Genomic DNA, 20,179 nt, shown 5'->3' on the forward strand with positions numbered 1-20,179 from the left:
CATGGGGGCGACCCGGAACACCAATAGACCCAAAACTACGCTGTCGTCGAACTATCCTAGCCACAATCATTACACAGATAATAACAAGCCCTATCTCAAACCAGCCTAGTGTTGATCGCTTGCAGAGACAACCTAACAGAGATGCTAACATAATCAGTGGAGGGCCTCCTCGGCCACAGCATCTGGACCGGCGAGGCCGGCCGCGATCCCGATCAGGATGTCCCAGACGCTCCTTCCCTCTTGGAAATCCTGTCTAGCCACCAAAACATTCCTGTGACCTGCCTTCCTCTAGTTTCACTTTTGCAAGTACTTTCTTTCAAGTTCAACTAGTATTTCTGGTGTATCCCACTTCTACACTCATAGTGCAAATGCTAAATCTCTTCATGGGCGACCATAATTTTTTCTTACGGTTCTCTGTTAATTTTCCCTAGAGTCACGGAATGATAAATACCAAGCTAGCCATGAACAGAGTGAGATGAATGGTGTAGAAGTACACACGCGTGCGCGCACACACACACGGGGAAACCTCCTATAATGTAAGGACTCCATCGCTTATTGAGATGGAGATGAGCCCTTTAAATTGGAAAAACAAAAAAGTTGAAATAAGCCTTATAAACCGGAAAGGGGGGAGTATAATGCAAGGACTCCATCGCTTATTGCGGTAACATTTATCATGTGAAAATCCACCTAAATACAACGACCTGCAATTTATATAAACTTGCATTCATTTCTATGTTCAAAACAGCAACCAAGTGTGTGCATAATAAAAGGAGTTTGCCACCCACTGATATCTAAGATGATCTCTGAGACTTCGACACATAAATATTTCAACATTTTATATTTAGATGTTTCTTCAGCAAACTGCACAAAACAAGAAAAGTACTCCCTCATTTCCGGTTTATAGGGTTTAAATCTGAAATCTCATCAACAAAGGTAGATGATAAGTGGAGGAATGTATCTCGTAGTTTATAAAATTACTCAAACTTTAATCTGCATTAATTTAAGTGTATGCATGGATGACCACTAAATGAATAGAAATGATTACATGTATTGATTGGTTTCTTTTAATCCTTGCATGCATCAATTTAAGACACCTTGGAATATGAACATGTGATGGAAAGAAGTGAAAATGAGACTTGTAATATGGGGAAAAAAAGATGAGCCCAATAAACTGAAAAGGAGGAAGTACAATCTATGTCTTTTGTCAAGTACAGTACATCCAGCTTTTTCCATCCTCAAATGATTATCTTTGAAATTTTAATGTACACATATATTGTGTTTATTTGTTTATCAAGCATTTGTACTTGGTTGAAGAACGAGGTTCAAGTCATCTTTGAATTGTGATTAAAACAATATTACAGACTTATATTCTCTCCATTTTCAGTCCAACATGCGTTAACTAATCTGTGATGTTTGCTAATTCTTCTGTAGCCATCTCAAGAACCACAAACATATTTGATCACCACACAGAATCAGTATATCGATTGATTTTTCTTTTTCAAAAAGGAGGATAACCCCAACCTCTACATCGGTCGATACATACAATCATATATTATTAAGAGTATAAAATCCAACAGCCGAACAACATCGACCCAAAAAAGCATGAAGAAACCCCAAGGCCGCATGACTCGCGATAGTAACTCTACCAAATAGCCGCTGACCCTATGACACAAGATAAAATCAATACGGAAAATACACAAACTCCAAGACTATGACTTTAAGAAGGAATTGCCACACGTGCATCAATGATGACGAGCCCAACACAAGGTTAAAGTCCGGATTCTTACCCTCGAAGCTAAACTTCAATTCACCACCTTCAGCAAGGACACGACGCAGGCGCGCGTCGACATAGCCTGTCAGAAATCTTGTGTTTCCAGCGGAGTGCATAAAGTCATTGTTGAAGCCGCATGTACCATCAACCCTTATCTTATTACCATCGCCTCAATAACCGGATATCTCTAAAGAAGACACCGAAAGACAGATGTCCCATACCACCAGCCCGTCATTGTCACACCAACTTCGGTCTAGCAATGACATGCTAGACATGAGACGTTCTCCATAGACACCATGCAACCTCGAGATCCAGACTCCGAGTCGCCCACACGACCCCAGAGTCCACCACCGTCAAAGAAGAGGGGTCGGCGCCCCCAATTTCGAGCACAATAGGGAGTAGCCACCGTCTTCCCTTCGTCGGCCGTGCTCGGCCTCCCGTCACACTGTTGAGCAGGCCGCCACCAGGTCCGCTTCCGGGTGAACATCCGTCCACTGATCCCCTCCCTGGCTGCCCGCACCCAAGGCCGTAGATCAATCAGAGAGAGAGAGAATCCGGCAGATCCAGCCCCAGGTGCATGAAGCTATCTTCCAGGCCGAATTCAGTTCACGCCTATTGATGTATAATGTGCTGCCTAATCTCTTTCATCAGATCGGTCTTTTGATTGTATTGATTAGAGCATGCACTTCTACTTGGTATCGGAGCCAAGAGGTCTTGAGTTCAAGACCCGGCTGGCGCAATTAAATTGCAGCCCACTTTCGGTCCACGTTTAGGCCTGAGAGAGCCACACGTGAGGGGGGTGTTGACTTATAATGTGCTGCCTAGTCTTCTCCATCAGATCGGTCTGTTGATTACATTGGCTAGAGCATGCACTTCTACAACGCCGGCGCCAGGGAACAATCGAATCTCATGTCATCTATTACTTCTGAAAATCGGTGACATATAGTCTTGGAATTAGAAAACAAAACTTGTTGTAAAGAACCATTTGTGTCATATAGTCCCTTGTATCAATCAGTGTAAAATCACGATATGGGCATACCGCTTGTGTTGAGATTTGATTTTAGTACACACCATATAGCATATTAAGGTGCTACAAAAATCTAGTGAAAGAGAAACAACCACCATAAAAATACACAAAATATGCAAGGAAAGAAAAACAAAGCGTGAAAACAAGATTACAAGGCCCGGTTCGAGGCAAGCCTGATTAGCAAAGAAAACGACCTTGAGAAAGAACCATTGCCGCGGAAGCGCGGTGACCATCTTGGCCCATATCTCGCCAAGGAATGCATGTTCACAAATCGCGGCGAGATTTGTCGTTAGGCTATTTGTAATGGATAGTATCATAAGTTAGTATCATATATATGATACTAGTGTGTGATACTATCTTCCTAATGCATAGTATCATGTACTAGTATCATAAAAAACTTTATTTATTGACATGCATGACACATAATAGCATTGCATTTATTATGATACAGTATCATGATATGATACTCAACCATCTCTTTCTTCATTTAATGCTATGTCACATCATCAAAATTGCATACTTGTCATGCATGATACTAGCTACGATACTCCCACTACGACCAGCCTTATGGATTCAAGGTCGGGGTAGGAGGCTGCACGCGTTGCCATGGCGCCGATCAACTTTGCGATTGGCTGGATCCCCTCTCGTGCGTCGGCTTGATGGCCTCGCAGACCATCGCCCACGTCGCCCTCAGCAGGCCCCTTGCATACCTCGATCCGTTCATCTTCCATCTCGCGCGCGTCGGCTCGACGGATCCATCGCGTCGCACAGATCGACCCACCCTGGCCGATCCACCTCCTATTTGGAGCGTAGGTTTATTTTCCGGACACGGGACGCGGCGACGTTAGCTTATGGGCTCAGCTGCTATAAGTGGCCCAGTTTACCAAATGGCTCCGTTTTTTCGTCCGGAACAGCTGCCCTTTTAGGACCGATAATCCTACACCTATACAAAGACTAACGTAAATCTCTTGCGTAACCTTCCATCAGTACCCCCCCCCCCCCCCCTATTTTAAGTCGGGTGGAGCCGCCTTTTCTCTAACCCCAATCATAACCTGCCAGCTGTCTAATTACGTAAGATTACATTAAACCATTCGTAGGTGTAGCATTACCTTTTAGGACAGTTGGGTCATAAATCTGCACAGTTAGCCCAGACGGAAGTGCACTCAAATATGAGACCTCCTATGTGCCGCTTACTGCGGCAAAATGTTGCAGGTTGGCACAGGAGACGGGTCACCTGGGCCGGCCCATTCGCTGCCCTTGCAGAATGAAAAATAGCAAAAAAGGGGCGCGCTATGTAGGAATCAAACTCGCCACCTTCTATAGATGCCCGTGATGCGCAAGCAACTGCGACACGGGCGTTTTGTAAGAATTGCAGCGCGACTCTTCAAGAACTATAAGCAGCTGTGAAAATAAAACAAGTTCGCCAAATTCCATAAAAATGAAATTTGTAGGCAACAAATCGAACTCTTCTCCTCATGTCAGGGAAGCTAGTCCATAGCCACTGTGGTAATTCCCATACATTTTTAAATTTCTGATTTTTAAAAATGTGAACTTTTTCCGAAAAAAAGAGTTTCTGGTGTGGGAACATAATTTAAAAAGGTGAATATTTTCTGAATTACCGAACATTTTTTGAAATGAGCGAACAAAACTTGAAAACAGGAACATTTTCAGTAAAAATGAACAAAATTTGTAAAAATGAGGAGAAAAATTAACATTCCAAACAAATTTTGAACTCCAAACTTTTGAAAACACGAAAAACATGAACAAAATTTGAAAAAATGAGAACAAAAATTAACATTCTGAACAAATCTTCAGAATAAAAATAAGATTCTGAACAATTTTTAAAACATGAACAACAATGAGAACAAAAATTAACATTCCGAACAATTTTTGAACTCCAAAATTTTGAAAACACGAACACCATGAACAAAATTTGAAAAAATGAGAACAAAAATTAACATTCCGAACAAATTTTCAGAACAAAAGTAAGATTCCGAACAATTTTTGAAAAAAGAAACAAAATTTGTGACTTAGAATATTTTTTGAAATTTCTTAAAAAAATTCAAAATGCGAACAATTATTGAGGTTCTCATCTTTTTCGAACTTTGTACATTTGAAACAAAATTTGAAAATGGGAAACATTTTCATATATTTTTAACAGAAAATTGAAAAATGTAATAAATTTTGAAAATTCTGGACACTTTTTGAAAAAGGAAAATAAACGTGAAAAAGGAAAGAGAAAGAGAAAGAAACAGAAACAGAAAAAATGAATAAGAAAAATGAAAAAAGTAAAATAAAAAATAATAGAAAGCCGGGAAAACCAGAAAAGAATCAAAACAACAAAAAAACCCGATTTAGGGGAACCTTCTAGAAGATTCCCAAAACCGTTTGGACGGACTGTGTATATCTGGAAGTGGATCGGCCCATGTTTTGTCGCTGGCTTGGCTGCTCTGCATGATCGCCCGACACTTGACCGCAGCGAGCGTCCAATAGGGTTTTCCCTCAAATATGACGGCCTAGGACGACCAAACCAGGAGATCTAACGGCTAAACAACACATGCCGTGAGAAGGCCCGGTTTAGGCTCAGTTTTACTATCCTAAACTACGACTCTAGTTCTCAGGTGAAGTAGAGTTGAATGCACTCGTGAGGATGACGTAGGAGGAAATTGTACTATGAGGTCGATATTGACCCCAAAAAAGAGCTAAAAAACATTTTTTAGTACTTTAGTATATGTCTAGATACATTCATTTTTGCGACAAGTAATTCCGAACGGAGGGAGTAGATGCAAGTGACTAAAAAAGAGTGGTCCGTTCCTGAGAGCGGTCTTTTAAGACCCTTAGACTAGTAGGTTCTGATACGGTCTGGCACTGACTCCAATCTCAAAGGCAAGGAACGGCTGAGTGTGCGAGGGTGCATAGGAGTTCAACCGGCATCTTCCCTCCGACAGAGAAAAGAGGTGCGAGATCATTAAAGGTGACAAACCGAGTACTGCTCGATGTGTGCATCCAAAATAGAACTAACAAAAAAACAACCATGATGCTAATCTAGTCCCTCTGTCCCAAAATTCTTGTCTTAGATTTGTCTAAATACGAATGTATCAAGTCACATTTTAGTATTGACAAGAATTTTGGAACGGAGGAAGTACTTAATTAGGGCATGTTTTGAATAACTCCACTCAACACCAAAGTAATGATTCACATAGACTCATCTTGAGTTCTTTTACGGCACCATGATACTCGATAGACAAGAACGGGAATACCAACTAAATCAAACACATGAATTAGGGTGATGTTTTAGAATTAATTTTTCATTCCCTCCGGATGCCCTAATCAGCCACATCCCCGCCCATGGAATTTTGACACATCGGCTACTGGTCAATCCTCTCGATCCTCTGTTGTATCCCAGTAATCGGACATCCTCGGGAATTACATTGAGTCCTTGATAATATTGCAATTTTGCTTGAAACTTCGCAGCTATTAATTACATGTTCATAGCATTGTGGTTGTTTGATTGGTCCATCTCTCATGTGTTGGTTTCATCAGGTAGCCAACAATTAGGACGTGGTCTTACTACGATGCATCCGGTAATTCTTGACTGTCAGATTTCCAGCCGGCTGGTTTGTGTTGCATGCCGATAACATAATGTAATTTGCGTAATGATAGCACCCTTATGTAGTACGTACGTCTTTATGTAAAATATGGTTCTCCCTAACATTTGGTGGTGGTACTCCTAAGCATTTATGTTGAAGTACCAAATGATCTTATCCATTGGATGAAGTAGAACTAATGAAGGACCCATATGGATATAAGGGCGCCGTATCTTCTCCACGGTGCCTCGACTCAAATTCTCAGCTGAAGTGGAGCCAGAGGCATGAATAAAGAATTTATATAGTGCAGTTGATGCTCAGTCAAAATAACAAAACAAGCCAGTTTTGATAGTCTAGTTGTACGATATGAGGAAAAAGAGAGCAAGTCCGTAGAGATAACATGTGCCCGACTTGATTTCTACGAGAAGTGGTACCCTTCCTTTTCTAACATAAATGTATTAGAAAAATAACTACGCATTCATAACAAATGGTCCCTTCATATGGCGCACTAACATTATAAATAAATAGTGGGGCAGGTGGTGGCCAATGCCAACCATTGTTTGCGTCACAAATACAATCACAAATCACACATGACCTTTGTAGCAGATCAACATAAAAACTCGTAGCATAAGTAAAATTGATGCTTGTCCCGCTGTCTCTCTTGCAAAGTTGCTAAAGTTAACTTTAGCTGGATATATGTAAGAGAACGATGCTAGATTTCATAGAAATGAGATGTGTTGGGAATGGAAGTATATCTTTCCGCAACCCTAGGATGGCTTGCTTACCACCACGGCAATGTACTTCTTTGTCAGCCGGAAGACAAGTACTGCTGTGTACTATCTGTGGAGAACAAGCTGCGATTTGAAAGCATATTGCATCAAGGCTTCACATATTTGTTGCTCCAACAACTGAGGAGTCGAGCTTCCCCGGCATCCAAAGTAACGATGTTTTTTCTCAAATTGTCATCTCTAAGGCACCTGTAGGAGAACCTGATCCAAACTGGAACATTTTGTTGTTTATAAATTTAAATGTTTTTGGATCTGTCTTGTTGTCGTCTCATGATGGTTGTACTCTTTGGTATTGTTCAGTGTGGACCGAGTTTGTTGCAACTTACAGTTTTATATGATGACCATCTGGTTTCTCAAAAAAAAAGGAACATTTTGCCACAAAATAATATAAATAAAAAGTCAACTACGGAGTACATGCCATGGTGGTTGTACTCTTAATTTGGTATTGTCCAGCGAGTTTGTTATAACTTACGGTTCTATATGGTGAACACGTGGTTTAAAAAAAGCTGGAACTCTTGACAATTTTGTTTTCTTCGAACTTTGCAGTTATTAAGTACATGTTCATAGCATTGCGGTTGTTTGATTTGTTCATCTCCCTTGTGATGGTTTCATCAGGTATGCAACAATTACATATTCTTTTTTTTTGCGAGAATGATAGCTGGCTGGTTTGTGTTGCATGTTGATAACATAGTGTAATTATCAGAATGATAGCGCCCTTACGTAGTACGTACCTCGTTAATTGCCGCCTAGAATGCACTATTTTTCTTTAAAACATGACTCTGCCTAACATTTGGTTTGGTGGTGGTATTCCTAATCATAAACATTGAAGTAGCAACTGATCTTACCCATCAGATTAAATAGAACAAATGAAGGACCCATATATTGATTCAAAGGCACCATAGCTTCTCCCCGGTACCTCGACTCAAATTCTTAGTGGAAGTACGAGAAGAAAAAAAAAGAGCAACTGCCGCAGAGATAACATGTGCCTGAATAGATTTCTAACAGAAGTTGTACCCGTCCATCACCAACACTAGATGATACCCCGCACGTTGTTGCGGGAATATTTTATAACATATCTCAATGTGATTCATTGTATGAAACATATATAAATGGATAAAACTGAAACTACATATAATTTATTATGTTTGATCACTATATAGTTGTAATTCTTTTATTAAATATAAATAGAATAATAAAATAGAAATTTGCATGTTGAGATAGGTCTTTTTTCATGCAGGTTTCATGATGAAGTGGCATGCTTGCATGTTGCGAGACATATGATAGTGAGTGTGAGCCTTTTCTCGTGCATGTTGTGCGATGATGTGGCATGCTTGCATGTTGAGAGAAATAGTTAGTGGGGGCTAGCTATTTAGATATAGAAGATAAATGCATAAGAAAGATAGCTTGGTGCATTGATAACATAGGGTCCCATCCCTTTGTATGCACACTGGCATTATAAATAGTGGGGCAGTAGGTGGCCAATGCCACCACTGTTCGCGCCGCGGATACCATCACAAACCACACAGGGCCTTTTCGTAGCAGATCAACATTAAAACTCATAGCATAAGTTAAATCGATGCTTGGCCTGCCGGCATAGGTGCTAAGGTTAACTTTAGCCAGGTATATATGTAAGGGGGACGATGCTAGATTTTCGTAGGGATGAGATGCATTGGGAATGGAAGTATAGCTTTCGGCTATCATCGGACGGCCTGCTCACGTGGGTGATGTACATCGTCTTGGTCGCCCGCAAGACAAGCACCGCCATGCCGTACTCCCTGGTGAGATGAAGGCGCCACTTGAAAGCACATTACATCAAGTCTTCACATCCCGACAGCCATTACAGAGAAAGATAGGGAAAAGATGTCAAACAAATCGACCACGCTGTAGGAGAAGAGTGTCATGCCATGATGGTTGTACTCTTTGGTATTGCCCAGTGTAGACAGTCCAGCGAGTTTGTTATAACTTATGGTTCTATATGGTGAACACATGGTTTAAAAAAAAGCTGGAACTCATGATAATCTTGTTTTCTTCAAACTTTGCAGTTATTAATTACATGTTCATAGCATTGCGGTTGTTTGATTTGTTCATCTCTCTTGTGATGGTTTCATCAGGTATGCAACAATTACATATTCATTTTTTGCGAGAATGATAGCTGGCTGGTTTGTGTTGCATGTTGATAACAAAGTGTAATTATCAGAATGATAGTGCCCTTACGTAGTACGTACCTCGTTAATTGCCACCTAGAATGCATTATTTTTCTTAAAACATGGCTCTGCCTAACATTTGGTTTAGAGGTGGTATTCCTAATCATAAACAGTGAAGTAGCAACTGATCTTGCCCATCAGATTAAATAGAACAAATGAAGGACCCATATATTGATTCAAAGGCACCATAGCTTCTCCCCGATAGCTCGACTCAAATTCTTAGTGGAAGTGGAACGGGAGGCATTAAGGGAGAAATTATACTATACCGTCGATGCTCACCAGTTTTTACACATAGGTCCTTTTCGTAGCAGATCAACATTAAAACTCATAGCATAAGTTAAATCGATGCTTGGCCTGTCTGTATAGGTGCTAAGGTTAACTTTTGGTTTAGAGGTGGTATTCCTAATCATAAACAGTGAAGTAGCAACTGATCTTGCCCATCAGATTAAATAGAAGAAATGAAGGACCCATATATTGATTCAAAGGCACCATAGCTTCTCCCCGATAGCTCGACTCAAATTCTTAGTGGAAGTGGAACGGGAGGCATTAAGGGAGAAATTATACTATACCGTCGATGCTCACCAGTTTTTACACATAGGTCCTTTTCGTAGCAGATCAACATTAAAACTCATAGCATAAGTTAAATCGATGCTTGGCCTGTCTGTATAGGTGCTAAGGTTAACTTTAGCCAGGTATATATGTAAGGGGGGCGATGCTAGTTTTTCGTAGGAATGAGATGCGTTGGGATACCGCCATGTCAGGGTGAGATGAAGGCGCCACTTGAAAGCACACTACATCAAGTCTTCACACCCCCATTATTACAGAGAAAGGGAAAAAAATGTCAAAATAATAAACTAAAAAACATGCCGACCACGCTGGGACTCGAACCCAGAATCTCCCGCTCCGGAGGCGAGCGCCTTATCCATTAGGCCACGCGGTCATCTTGCTGAGACCTCCCAGCACAGCTTACATGTACCTTGTGAGTACTAATCTTTTTAAGCACTAACCTTAAATTAATACCGCCGGAATTACTAAATTTCGACCAGTATTGGTTTGGGTTCTTGGAGTAGTAATAATTCAAGACCATCGATTCAAAGAAAAATCACACAAAGGTAGTACTCCCATTACAACGTTTTTCTATGCCGAAGCAACTGCAAATTAATTCCAGTAAATTTAAATCCCATTACAGTTCGCCAACCATACCTCAAAATTCCAGTGAACAGAAAACTCCTATTGATGAACACCTAAAAAGAGAATTACTCTACTATTGTACGCTTGCTGTTTATATCCTATTAGAAGCAAAGCTACAGCATGCTGCAACTCAGGCAAGATCCATTCCATGCTAAGGCAAGGCAACAGTACAATCATCACTTTATCGGAAAACAGTACAGTCATCAGTTGGCAAAGAAAGTAAACTACGTAGCCACGTGGCTATTCCTTCTTGGCGGCGATCTTGGTCCTGGGCCCCGCCGGCGCCGAGAAGAGCGGGGTGTGACTGTGGTGCCTGATCACCATGATCATCACGAAGGTGTTGGCGGCCAGGAACACGAGGCCCGCGGCCCAGAGCTGCACGAACACGTTCCGCCCCTTGAACTCCAGCAGGTAGGCCCACATCAGCCAATGCAGCTGGGACCCCATCCACACCAGCGCGCAGACCAGGCCCTTCCACTTCAGCTTCATGCCGGTCCAGGGGAGGATGAGGGGCAGCAGGCAGAAGAACCACACGAAGTACTGCGCTGTCATCACCTGCTCATCGACAGAGTAGCAACTGTTAGTATTTCAGGTTACCGTAGTCGTTTCACACAAACAGAAAAAAGTTTCAGATGCCTCACCTTGTTGAAAGCCACAAATGCGACTGTCTGGAGGAACATGCAAAACGGAAGGTCCCTGGAGAAGCGTATGATGAGCGCCAACTGCACGATCAGCTGCGGCAGGAACGAAGCCAGCCTCTGTATGCTTGAGAACCCTTGCTGATGGTGCAGATATATGTGATAGAAGTAAATCGAGAAATTGTGCCTTGGATCAGTCCGTGTGAGGTGGTAAAGGAGTGCTTCATTTAGAAACTCCCACCCGTATAGATAGAAGAAGATGCCAGTCCAAGCAAAGAACATAGATCCAGACAACAACCCAAACAGGATAGTATCTCTTGTAACGAGGGTACTGAGAAAATTCCATAGAGTCGCCAAGAGTGATGTCGGTTCTTCCACATTTTCCCTGGCTTTATTGCTTTGTAACTGCTGTTTTGAACTCCACTGTGTAAGGACAGGTCTACCAGCAGGACCGGCATAATTCTTGCCAAGAACAATAACAAAGGGGATTGCATATATAATTGGGTATATTCTGAAGTGCACAATCAGCCCATACCAGAATGCTGCTTGCAGTACTCTACCTGCAGTAGATAATCAAACTGTAAGATAGCCATGCAAAATATTTATGCAATAACTCTATGTTTTTAATCTTCTAACTACATGTGACTGAAAATATTACTAAATTGTCCATACTTATGATCCAAGTAAGCAACAGAATAAATGATCTGCAAGTCATTTGGGAAGTTGCAAGCAAGCGAAGCATTTGCCTGACAACTTTCACTTCACAAACTAGATTATGAAGCTGAATGTCTGTCTAAACGCATTGAGTAAAGCAAGTGAAGAAACAGGACAAAAGAAACGCATTGAGTAAACGCATTAAGACATTAATCAAAAGGAAACCTGAATTCTGAAGCAAAGGTACTTTAGCTGTTGAGCACCAAGTACTAATGACTTTCAAGGAGAAATATCGGACAGGTACAGAGGAGACTAGAACTATGTATAAGAAGCAAATTATTTGGTATACGTGGTTTTGCAAAAGTGATAGAAATCTAGTACGATTTTCTTGGATTATGGGTACACCTTCCTTCTTCTGAGAGGTTAACATCAGTATTTCATTGCATAAGCAACACCCAACTTTGTAAAATATACTCTGCCAAATTTTTGTTTGTAAATCCATTGGTCCAATAGGTTAAACCCCCTTAAATAACAGGTTAAATTCCACTACTTCACAAAAATAAGCTAAACCAACAGAGAGACGATTGATTGGTGAACAAAACATAAGAAAAGACAGAGTAAACATAAACTAAATTTGCAGAACATCATCGCAACTTTCAGACCAATTATATCCCTACTCAAATTCGAAGAGAAATATTCCTAGTTTTGACATGTAAGAATCAGCAGATCAATACAGCTGCAAAATATTCTGAGCTAGTTCATAAAGGTAGCAGCTATCACTGAACAGACATAAAAAAAAAAAGGATTCAGAGCTTACACCCTTCATCAAGCAGATGAGGATCCACAGCATGGCGGCGCAGACGATGGGCTCGCAGTTCCCTCTGGTGCCGATGGTGAAGGTGAAGGGGTTGAACAGCCAGGCCACCACGCACCAGATCCGCGTCTTCGCCTGGACGCCCCGCAGCTCGAGAATGGTGTCGATGAACAACCCAACGAGCAAATCTGCACCGCAAAAATATCAACATCGCGAGGAATTCGACCGCAACTGCAGGCAGCGTGTGGGCGAGCGGTGGCAGGGGCTACCTGCGGCGGAGAAGAGGAGCTTGCCCCAGGCGGGGTGGAGGAGGGAGTTGGGGAGGAGGAGGAAGGCGAGGAGCGGGGAGTAGCGGTAGGTGGCGCGCGCGAACGGGGAGCCCCCGGCGGCGACGGAGGCCGCCGCGTCGGAGAAGACGAGGTAGTCCACGTCCGTGTAGCGCACCTCGAGGTGCGCGTCCTGCCACTCCCCGTACGCCACCAGCGCCAGCCGCAGCGCCGCCGACGCCGCCAGCACCCGCCACCGCACCGTCGCCGCCGCCGCCGTCGCCATCGCAGATTTCGCGGCCCGGGCAGCTTGGTAATTTGGCATCCTTCGGGCGCGCGTGGAGGAGGATCCCAGCCGTCGGATCGCCAACGGACGGTTGTGATCGCACTTAATGCAGCGGGTGCGGGATGCGGGATGTGGGCCTTGGTCGCGTCACATCCCCAAGCGAGCAGGAGGATTCCACCCACCTTTCTTTTCATCCTCCACACGCCGCCGAGCGCCACCATGGCGTCGCCGCCGACCGCCGCCCCCGCCGCCGCCGCGATCCGGCGCCCGGGCGCCCACGTGGGCCGCGTCCCCGTCCCGCGCCACGCCGGCGCCCCCTGCCTCCGCGCCGCCCTCCCGTTCAGGTAATTCCACGGCCTGGATGGCTGGATCTTTCCTCTTCCTCTTTGCGTCTTGTAGTTCTTGGAAGCCTCCGTTCTGCTTTGATGTGGATGGTCGAATTGCGCTCGTGGAGGACCGCCGATCGCGGCTCGTTTTGGTGGAATGGATTGTCGATTCGCCGGCGCCCGGGTGGATTCCTTGCTTGCTTCACTGACTGTATTGTTGACAATTAGTATTAATCAGGGTAACTGTGCACCGACACCTGAAAAAAGGTGAAACCATTTGTAATGCGATTAAGTTAATTGTGCGGCGTAGCCTGCTGTTATGCCTTTCGTTGAATTGAATTTGTTTTTTTATCAAATGAGGTATGGTGGTAATACCTTGCACATGTTCTTGCTTAGGCAGGTTAGGCGTGCTGTCGTCGAGGAAGTGCCGTGCGGTCGTGTCGGCCACAAGGAGCCCTGGTTTGGGCAATGCAGGGAACTTGCGCGAGGTGCGGTCTTGCAAGGACGCTGGGATCCTGATGTAGCTTAGTCGAATTGTTGCCATGCCACCACGGAGTTTGCACTGATGAATGGTGTTTTGTTTTCATCGCGCTGCAGGGTTCGAACGTGGCTAAGAACTGGGATTTGGGCAGACAGATTGGCGATGAGCACGGTGTTCTTATAGAATGCAGGGATGTGCACAAGTCCTTTGGGGACAAGCATGTACTGCAAGGCGTCAGCTTCAAGGTGAGTCCTTGTAGGGGCCTGTACATTTTTCGACTCCTTACTGATTGTTTGTATTTGTCCTAAAACGGACAATGTATTTGTCCGCGGACTGGTCCGGACCAGTTTGCGGATACTGATGCGGGACACGGCCATCCAATACTGTCCCCTAAATGTCCACCCTTGTTTTTCTTTTCTAATAAAATCCGCAACACTCAAAATAATTATAGAAAATAACATAATTCATCCATGAATAACATGCGAATATCCCTAGTACAACAATAGTTCAAATGGAAATATTACATCCGAGATAATTGGATGTTTAACAAGTTTTTTGAATTTAACGATACTCGAGTCAGAATCAACATAGGTTGTCCCACACATACTGCCCCTTGAGCTTCATCCAACAATGTATGTGCGTGAATGGCCTGCCCTCGGTCCTGTAGTACAACATGGCAGCACTATTCAAGTTGTAGAGCAACATTGAGTAAATGAATGAATTAGCCAACATGAAGAACAACAAGAAGCAAAACTTACAATCTCGATGGTTGACGAGCCCAATGGCCACATTGTCTCCACTTGGTGAACCACAACACAAAACTTCATGACGGAGCTGCAGATGGTGTACCGTCGATGCGATAGCGACTTCACATTGTGTTCATGGATGACGTGCGTGTCATAGGGCTCGAAGTTCTTTTCCTCATGAAATGAAGCATGCATCCGCTGCCAAAAGGTCTAACCCCTTTGCCTCATGCCTACAAAGTCTGTACATACGACCAACCTGGCATCACACAACAATCCATCCTCGATCACCGAGTACCCCACCATCGAATTACTCTAGAAAACAACAAAAAGTTCAAAAAGAAAAAAAGCTCAATTGCATTTGACCGAACACCTGCTAGGCGTGATGTCCGCCATGGACGGCATCAGCAAGGGGGCGGAGGGTACCTGGCCGCGGAGGGATCCTGGTTTGCATTTACAAGAACAGAGCTAATGAGACATGCAGTACATAGATGTTTTGCGACAAACTGAACCACAAAACAAGGAATGCACTAATCAATAGATATTGATTGAAAACACAGAACATAGGTTGAGGTATCAGAAGTAACTACAACATAACAGGATAAGAAATTCAGATAAGAAACATAACTGTAACTAAACAGAGCCAGAGCAGATTCATTCTTGCACCACTTGTCAGAATGCATTGGCAAGTGTATGCATCATACTGTAATTTACCCATCACTATGTATGGCTAGTGCACCACAAATTAAGACTCAAGCAATGCTAGGTAGAAGAACACATCTATAGCCAGCATTGATCACCAGTGGAATCCAAAAGATTAGATAAGATAATAGAGCCGGAGACAGCAACAAAGTGGGAAACAATAGTTATCTATCTTTGCATAATAATGTGATTTAGCTACAATGGTAGATAGAGGATCTGTCTCCCCCCCCCCCCCCCCGTCCCCTGGCTCTGGGGACTCGGGGGTTAAAACCCCCCCCCCCCCCAGGGCCCCCCCCCCCCCCCCCCCCCCCCCCCGCCCCTTCCCGTCTCGCCGCCGCCAGAGGTTCCCGCCGGCAAAGCTCGCGCAGGTCCCAGGGATGGCGGCGGCGGGGCGTCCCTCCCTCCGTCCTGGTGGCAAGGCGCGGCCACGTGTGGCGCAGGGCCGACGGCGCATCTGGCGGTGGTTGGCGACGCATCTGCTGGGGGTTGGCGGCGGTCTCGCTCGGCGCATGCTGCCGGGTGGTGGTGGAGGCGGGGCGGTGGCGGGTGACGCTGCAGCAGCGACGCGGCGGCTGGAAGACCTGGTGGCTGGATCTGGATCCAAGGCGTCCAGCGAGCTGGCCTGGCGCGGCGTCGAGCTTGCAGGTGGCGAAGGGCACAGGTGGAGGTGGTGACCATCGAGGTGTGGCTGCACGGGCTGCTTGGATGTGCTGGTGTGCAGCCATGAAGGTCTGGGGTGCTCCATGGCACCCGGATCTGGCTTTCCAGCTGGTTACTTGGCCAGCCGGCGGTGCCGTGGCCACGACCAGGGGGTCGGCGGTGGATGCTGCTGACGGGGTCTGACTACGGCGGTGGTGGGGTGTGGCCGGCGGCAAGGGCCTGTATGCGGGTGGTAGTCGGCACCAACTTGACTCCGGCTGTGCAGGTGCTCGAGGTGAGCTTCGGTGTCATCGGAGCCTCGTGCTAGTCCTAGTGGGGACGCTCGCCGTGGACTGGTACGAGGGCAGGGAGGTCTCGGGCTGCTGGGCTCAGCTGCTAGCTTCGACGGAGATGACTGGGACGGGATGCTTCAGGTGAAAGCCTTGTGTCGACCTTGTCGGCAACGATGACGGCGACGTCTACGGACGCCGCTCTCCCTCATGAAGGCGTCATCGGGAAGCTATCATTGCCTGCTCAATCGTGTGCCCCGGGTGAAAGCCTTAGATCCATCTATGGATCGAACAACGACGGCGTCTTGACGTCGTTTCTCCTCCTTGGGGGCGTTGTTTTTGGGAGCCACGGATCCGCGGTTGGTAGCTTGATGTCTGGGTTGGAGTGGTTGTTGGGTTGTTGGTGTGTAGGGTGGTGGCGGTGGAAGTGATCTGTGGCGGCGACCAATCCCTTGGTCATCTTGGTGCTGATGGTTGTTGACCTATCTCTTGGGGGCTCGTGATGGCGATGAGGTCTCGGTGTTCAGTGCCCTTCGACGGTGTTTGAGGTTTTGTTGCCTTGCACAGTGCCCTGGCTCTCTCTATTTGTGATGGTGGCCATGGTGTGGCCTAGAGGAGGTGCAGGGCTGTCTCGGTTGAACATTGCCCTTCGGCACGGTCTGTGGCTCTCTCTGCTGCGACGTGGCTAGGCAATGGGATGCCCTTCGACGGTGGTTGCGACTTCCTAGCTCTTCAAGGTGCTGAGTGCTCGCAGGGCAGCTGGCGACTTCTTCTCTACATCCTCTCGGTGATGGATCTCCTTTCGACTAATTCGACAAAGCTTGCTTCCGCTCTTCTCGGTCCAGCTAGTGGTGTTGGGTGCTAAGTTCTTGGTGTTGGCTGTTTGTCCTAGCTCTTTTCTGATTCTCCTTCTGTGGTTCCTTGTGTCTTCTTGTGTGTGTTGGATGCTTCTGTTGTACCCGACGTGTTGTATCTTACTCTTATTTATAATGAAAATGGTTCAGGCCGGCGTAAGCCCGCCATAGCACCGTCAAAAAAATGGTAGATAGAGAAACAATTCATCCTCACATAGCTACAGTTTACTGGCGCAATAGTAGTAAACCTAATAAGATTAGATGCTCCCAGGTTATTCATATACAGTAAAGCGCATCAGACCACAAGATGGCAAATTACGCGTTTGAGATGCCCTTAGATGTTTTTCAAATCCATCTTATGATGCAATGCAGGCTTCGTACTGTAACTTGTCAATACATATAGAACTGTGAGTCATGTTGTATTTCTGTTACCTTGGGCAGTCTAGTCACTAGTTCTCTTACGTTGCTCGTACTATCCACAAAGCAGTCACGCTGCATCTTAATTAGTATGGGTTTAAGTTATATTATGAGAGTTCTTGGGCTGCGTTAGCATTTACTCCGCAATTTCACTTATGATCCAAAATGATACTTACATTATTATGTAGATTAGACATGGTGAAGCTGTTGGAATAATCGGTCCTTCGGGAACTGGCAAATCAACTATTTTGAAGGTTATGGCGGGCCTTCTAGCCCCTGATAAGGTTGTCCCATTTTCTCAATTTATCTCTGTTACTAGTATGGTTTTGGGGAGGTACACTTTTGATGAGATACTGATTGTCATTCATTATTCATGGCTGTTTTGCAACATATGAGCAGGGCGAGGTGTTCATATGCGGAAAGAAAAGACAGGGCTTAGTTAGTGATGAGGATATATCAGGTCTCCGGATTGGCTTGGTATACTTCCTAATTGTATCCATGCATTCGTGGAATGGAACGGCATGATTATCTTCTCATCCAGATTTTCATGATAAATTTGTGTGAAAATTCCTTATGCAGGTATTTCAAAGTGCGGCATTGTTTGATTCTCTCAATGTTCGTGAAAACGTTGGATTTCTTTTGTAAGGAACTTCCTTTCCAGTTTCCTTGAGCGTACTTAGTTTTCAAGATTGAACTGATTTCTATTTCCTCTGGTCTTTGCTTTTAGATATGAAAACTCCAAGTTGTCTGAGGAGCGAATAGGTGCACTAGTGACGGAAACATTGGCTGCAGTAGGCCTAAAAGTAAGTTAAGCTTTTATCTTACTTAAGTTAACCTTTTACTGGAGTGACAGGCATTGCAATTGGAAACATATTTCCATGGAATATTGCTTAATATTTGTATATGATATCTCTGTTTTCTGTGTATTTCAGAGAAAACATAGTTGAAGTATTCTAGATTATTGTTATTAGCTTTGATAGGTCAGAAGAGCATTAGTTTCCTGCTAGTACTTGATTGTAATGCAGATTATCATGTAATGTGTGCAGGGTGTCGAGGAGCGAATGCCATCTGAATTATCCGGAGGCATGAAAAAGCGTGTAGCCCTTGCTCGTTCAATAATAAATGATGACACAAAAGAAACAATAGAGCCAGAGGTATGCCCTTATCAGTTGTAAGCTAATCTCATCATTTCACTCATTATTATTACTGAATCATCGGAAGCATTTCTGAAATACCAGGAGATTGGACAGCTTAGCTTGCTTTTTAATTGTCTTTATGAACTTATAGTCAATTTTCTTCTGTCAGGTTCTTTTATACGATGAACCTACAGCTGGGCTTGACCCTATAGCATCCACTGTCGTTGAAGACCTTATACGTTCCATGCACGTGACAGGGAAAGATGCTATGGGTAAGCCGGGAAAGATAGCATCGTATGCGGTTGTCACTCATCAGCATAGCACAATAAGAAGAGCTGTCGATAGGTATTGGCTGGACCTGTTTGGTTCCTCTGCTTTGGAACTTTCTGTTTGTTAATTGTTAGGCTGAGGACCATGTTTTTTCATGTTCAGGTTGTTGTTTCTCCATGAGGGGAAGATAGTTTGGGAAGGGATGACGGAGGAATTCATGACATCAACAAATCCCATTGTACAGCAGGTAATCCAGTTCATGCCTCAATTTGCTGGAACCTTGTTTCGGAATTATTCGTTCTCAGTAGGTTTTGTCTTACCGTGTGGTTATTTTGATATCTGCAGTTTGCCTCTGGCAGCCTGGATGGTCCAATTCGATACTTCTGAGGATTTATCCAACTGCTCTGTCGAATATTCGACGCATTCCTACACAATGCCTCGTCTTAGAGAGGCATCTACAATACTTCAGCCAAGAAATATGAGCGGTGCCTTTGGTCCCATCTGGCGATAGATGGTGTTATTCAGCAACTAATAGATGCGTTCGACACACAGTGATGTAACTCTCTATTTATTGGACCTTATAGGTGAATAAACAGCAAAACCAGCTTATTGATTTAGATGCTCCGTTGGTGAGTTTGGGGTCGATGTAAATGTCATTCTCACCTGGAGCAGCTCCTTGAATCCTTCATTTCTTTGTAATCTTTCATGGACAATGATTTGTGATATGATATTGATTTGTAATGTGCTCAAATATTGTCAAAACAATTGAGCAATGCCACCTGCTGAGCAAAACCCAGCAACGATTTTTTTTTCATTTTGAGGAACCTATTTAACTTTTTTGAGGAACCAAATAAACTAGACCAGTAGGGGAGAAGCCCCTACTGACTTTTTTTTAATAAAGACCCGTGTTAGAACCAACGTTCGAACCCATGCCGGCTAGGCTGAGAGCTCATCCACAAACCAGTAAGGAAATCACAGCTGTATTCTCATGTGGGCATTAACATCTTGTGGTCTTTAAGAAAGGAGTTGCAATGCCATTACAAAAACCAGAATGCACGAGCGTATTAGAACATCTTGTTTAAGTTCACATGATCC

At 44.4% G+C, this 20,179-nt stretch overlaps 2 protein-coding genes and 1 non-coding gene across 4 annotated transcripts; 1 reads left to right on the forward strand and 2 right to left on the reverse strand.

The window, feature by feature from the left end:
- Positions 1-10,244: 10,244 nt before the first annotated feature.
- TRNAR-CCG lies at positions 10,245-10,317 on the reverse strand. Its single transcript has one exon. It is a non-coding gene; the product is annotated as a tRNA-Arg (tRNA).
- A 179-nt stretch (positions 10,318-10,496) lies between these two features.
- Positions 10,497-13,313, reverse strand: LOC125510459 (GPI mannosyltransferase 1). Its single transcript, XM_048675640.1, has 4 exons — positions 12,944-13,313; positions 12,680-12,862; positions 11,210-11,766; positions 10,497-11,123 (listed from the first exon to the last, which is right to left on the reverse strand). Exons 1-4 carry the CDS (start codon positions 13,263-13,265, stop codon positions 10,809-10,811), a joined length of 1,377 nt encoding a protein of 458 aa, XP_048531597.1. The 5' UTR covers positions 13,266-13,313; the 3' UTR covers positions 10,497-10,808.
- Positions 13,314-13,317: 4 nt separating this feature from the next.
- Positions 13,318-19,835, forward strand: LOC125510460 (protein TRIGALACTOSYLDIACYLGLYCEROL 3, chloroplastic-like). Of its 2 annotated transcripts, none has more exons than XM_048675641.1 (11): positions 13,318-13,570; positions 13,949-14,040; positions 14,150-14,278; positions 17,867-17,962; positions 18,078-18,155; positions 18,258-18,319; positions 18,406-18,481; positions 18,725-18,832; positions 18,984-19,159; positions 19,247-19,331; positions 19,430-19,835. In XM_048675641.1, exons 1-11 carry the CDS (start codon positions 13,333-13,335, stop codon positions 19,469-19,471), a joined length of 1,182 nt encoding a protein of 393 aa, XP_048531598.1. In that variant the 5' UTR covers positions 13,318-13,332; the 3' UTR covers positions 19,472-19,835. The 2 variants fall into 2 exon arrangements, with proteins under 2 accessions (XP_048531598.1, XP_048531599.1); XM_048675642.1 differs by having other exon boundaries at positions 13,407-13,570; positions 13,953-14,040.
- Positions 19,836-20,179: the final 344 nt, after the last annotated feature.

Source organism: Triticum urartu, chromosome 5 (genome assembly GCF_003073215.2).
Source record: "Triticum urartu cultivar G1812 chromosome 5, Tu2.1, whole genome shotgun sequence".
Taxonomy (NCBI): Eukaryota; Viridiplantae; Streptophyta; class Magnoliopsida; order Poales; family Poaceae; genus Triticum; species Triticum urartu.

Coding starts and splice junctions, on each gene's coding strand:
- LOC125510460 (XM_048675641.1), top strand. CDS start 13,333: ATGCAGCGGGTGCGGGATGCGGGATGTGGGCCTTGGTCGCGTCACATC. Junction 17,963..18,077: donor GCCTTCTAGCCCCTGATAAG/GTTGTCCCATTT, acceptor ACATATGAGCAG/GGCGAGGTGTTCATATGCGG. Junction 18,320..18,405: donor GAAAACGTTGGATTTCTTTT/GTAAGGAACTTC, acceptor CTTTGCTTTTAG/ATATGAAAACTCCAAGTTGT.
- LOC125510459 (XM_048675640.1), bottom strand. CDS start 13,265: ATGCCAAATTACCAAGCTGCCCGGGCCGCGAAATCTGCGATGGCGACG. Junction 11,767..12,679: donor CCTCATCTGCTTGATGAAGG/GTGTAAGCTCTG, acceptor TATCTACTGCAG/GTAGAGTACTGCAAGCAGCA. Junction 11,124..11,209: donor CATTTGTGGCTTTCAACAAG/GTGAGGCATCTG, acceptor GTCGATGAGCAG/GTGATGACAGCGCAGTACTT.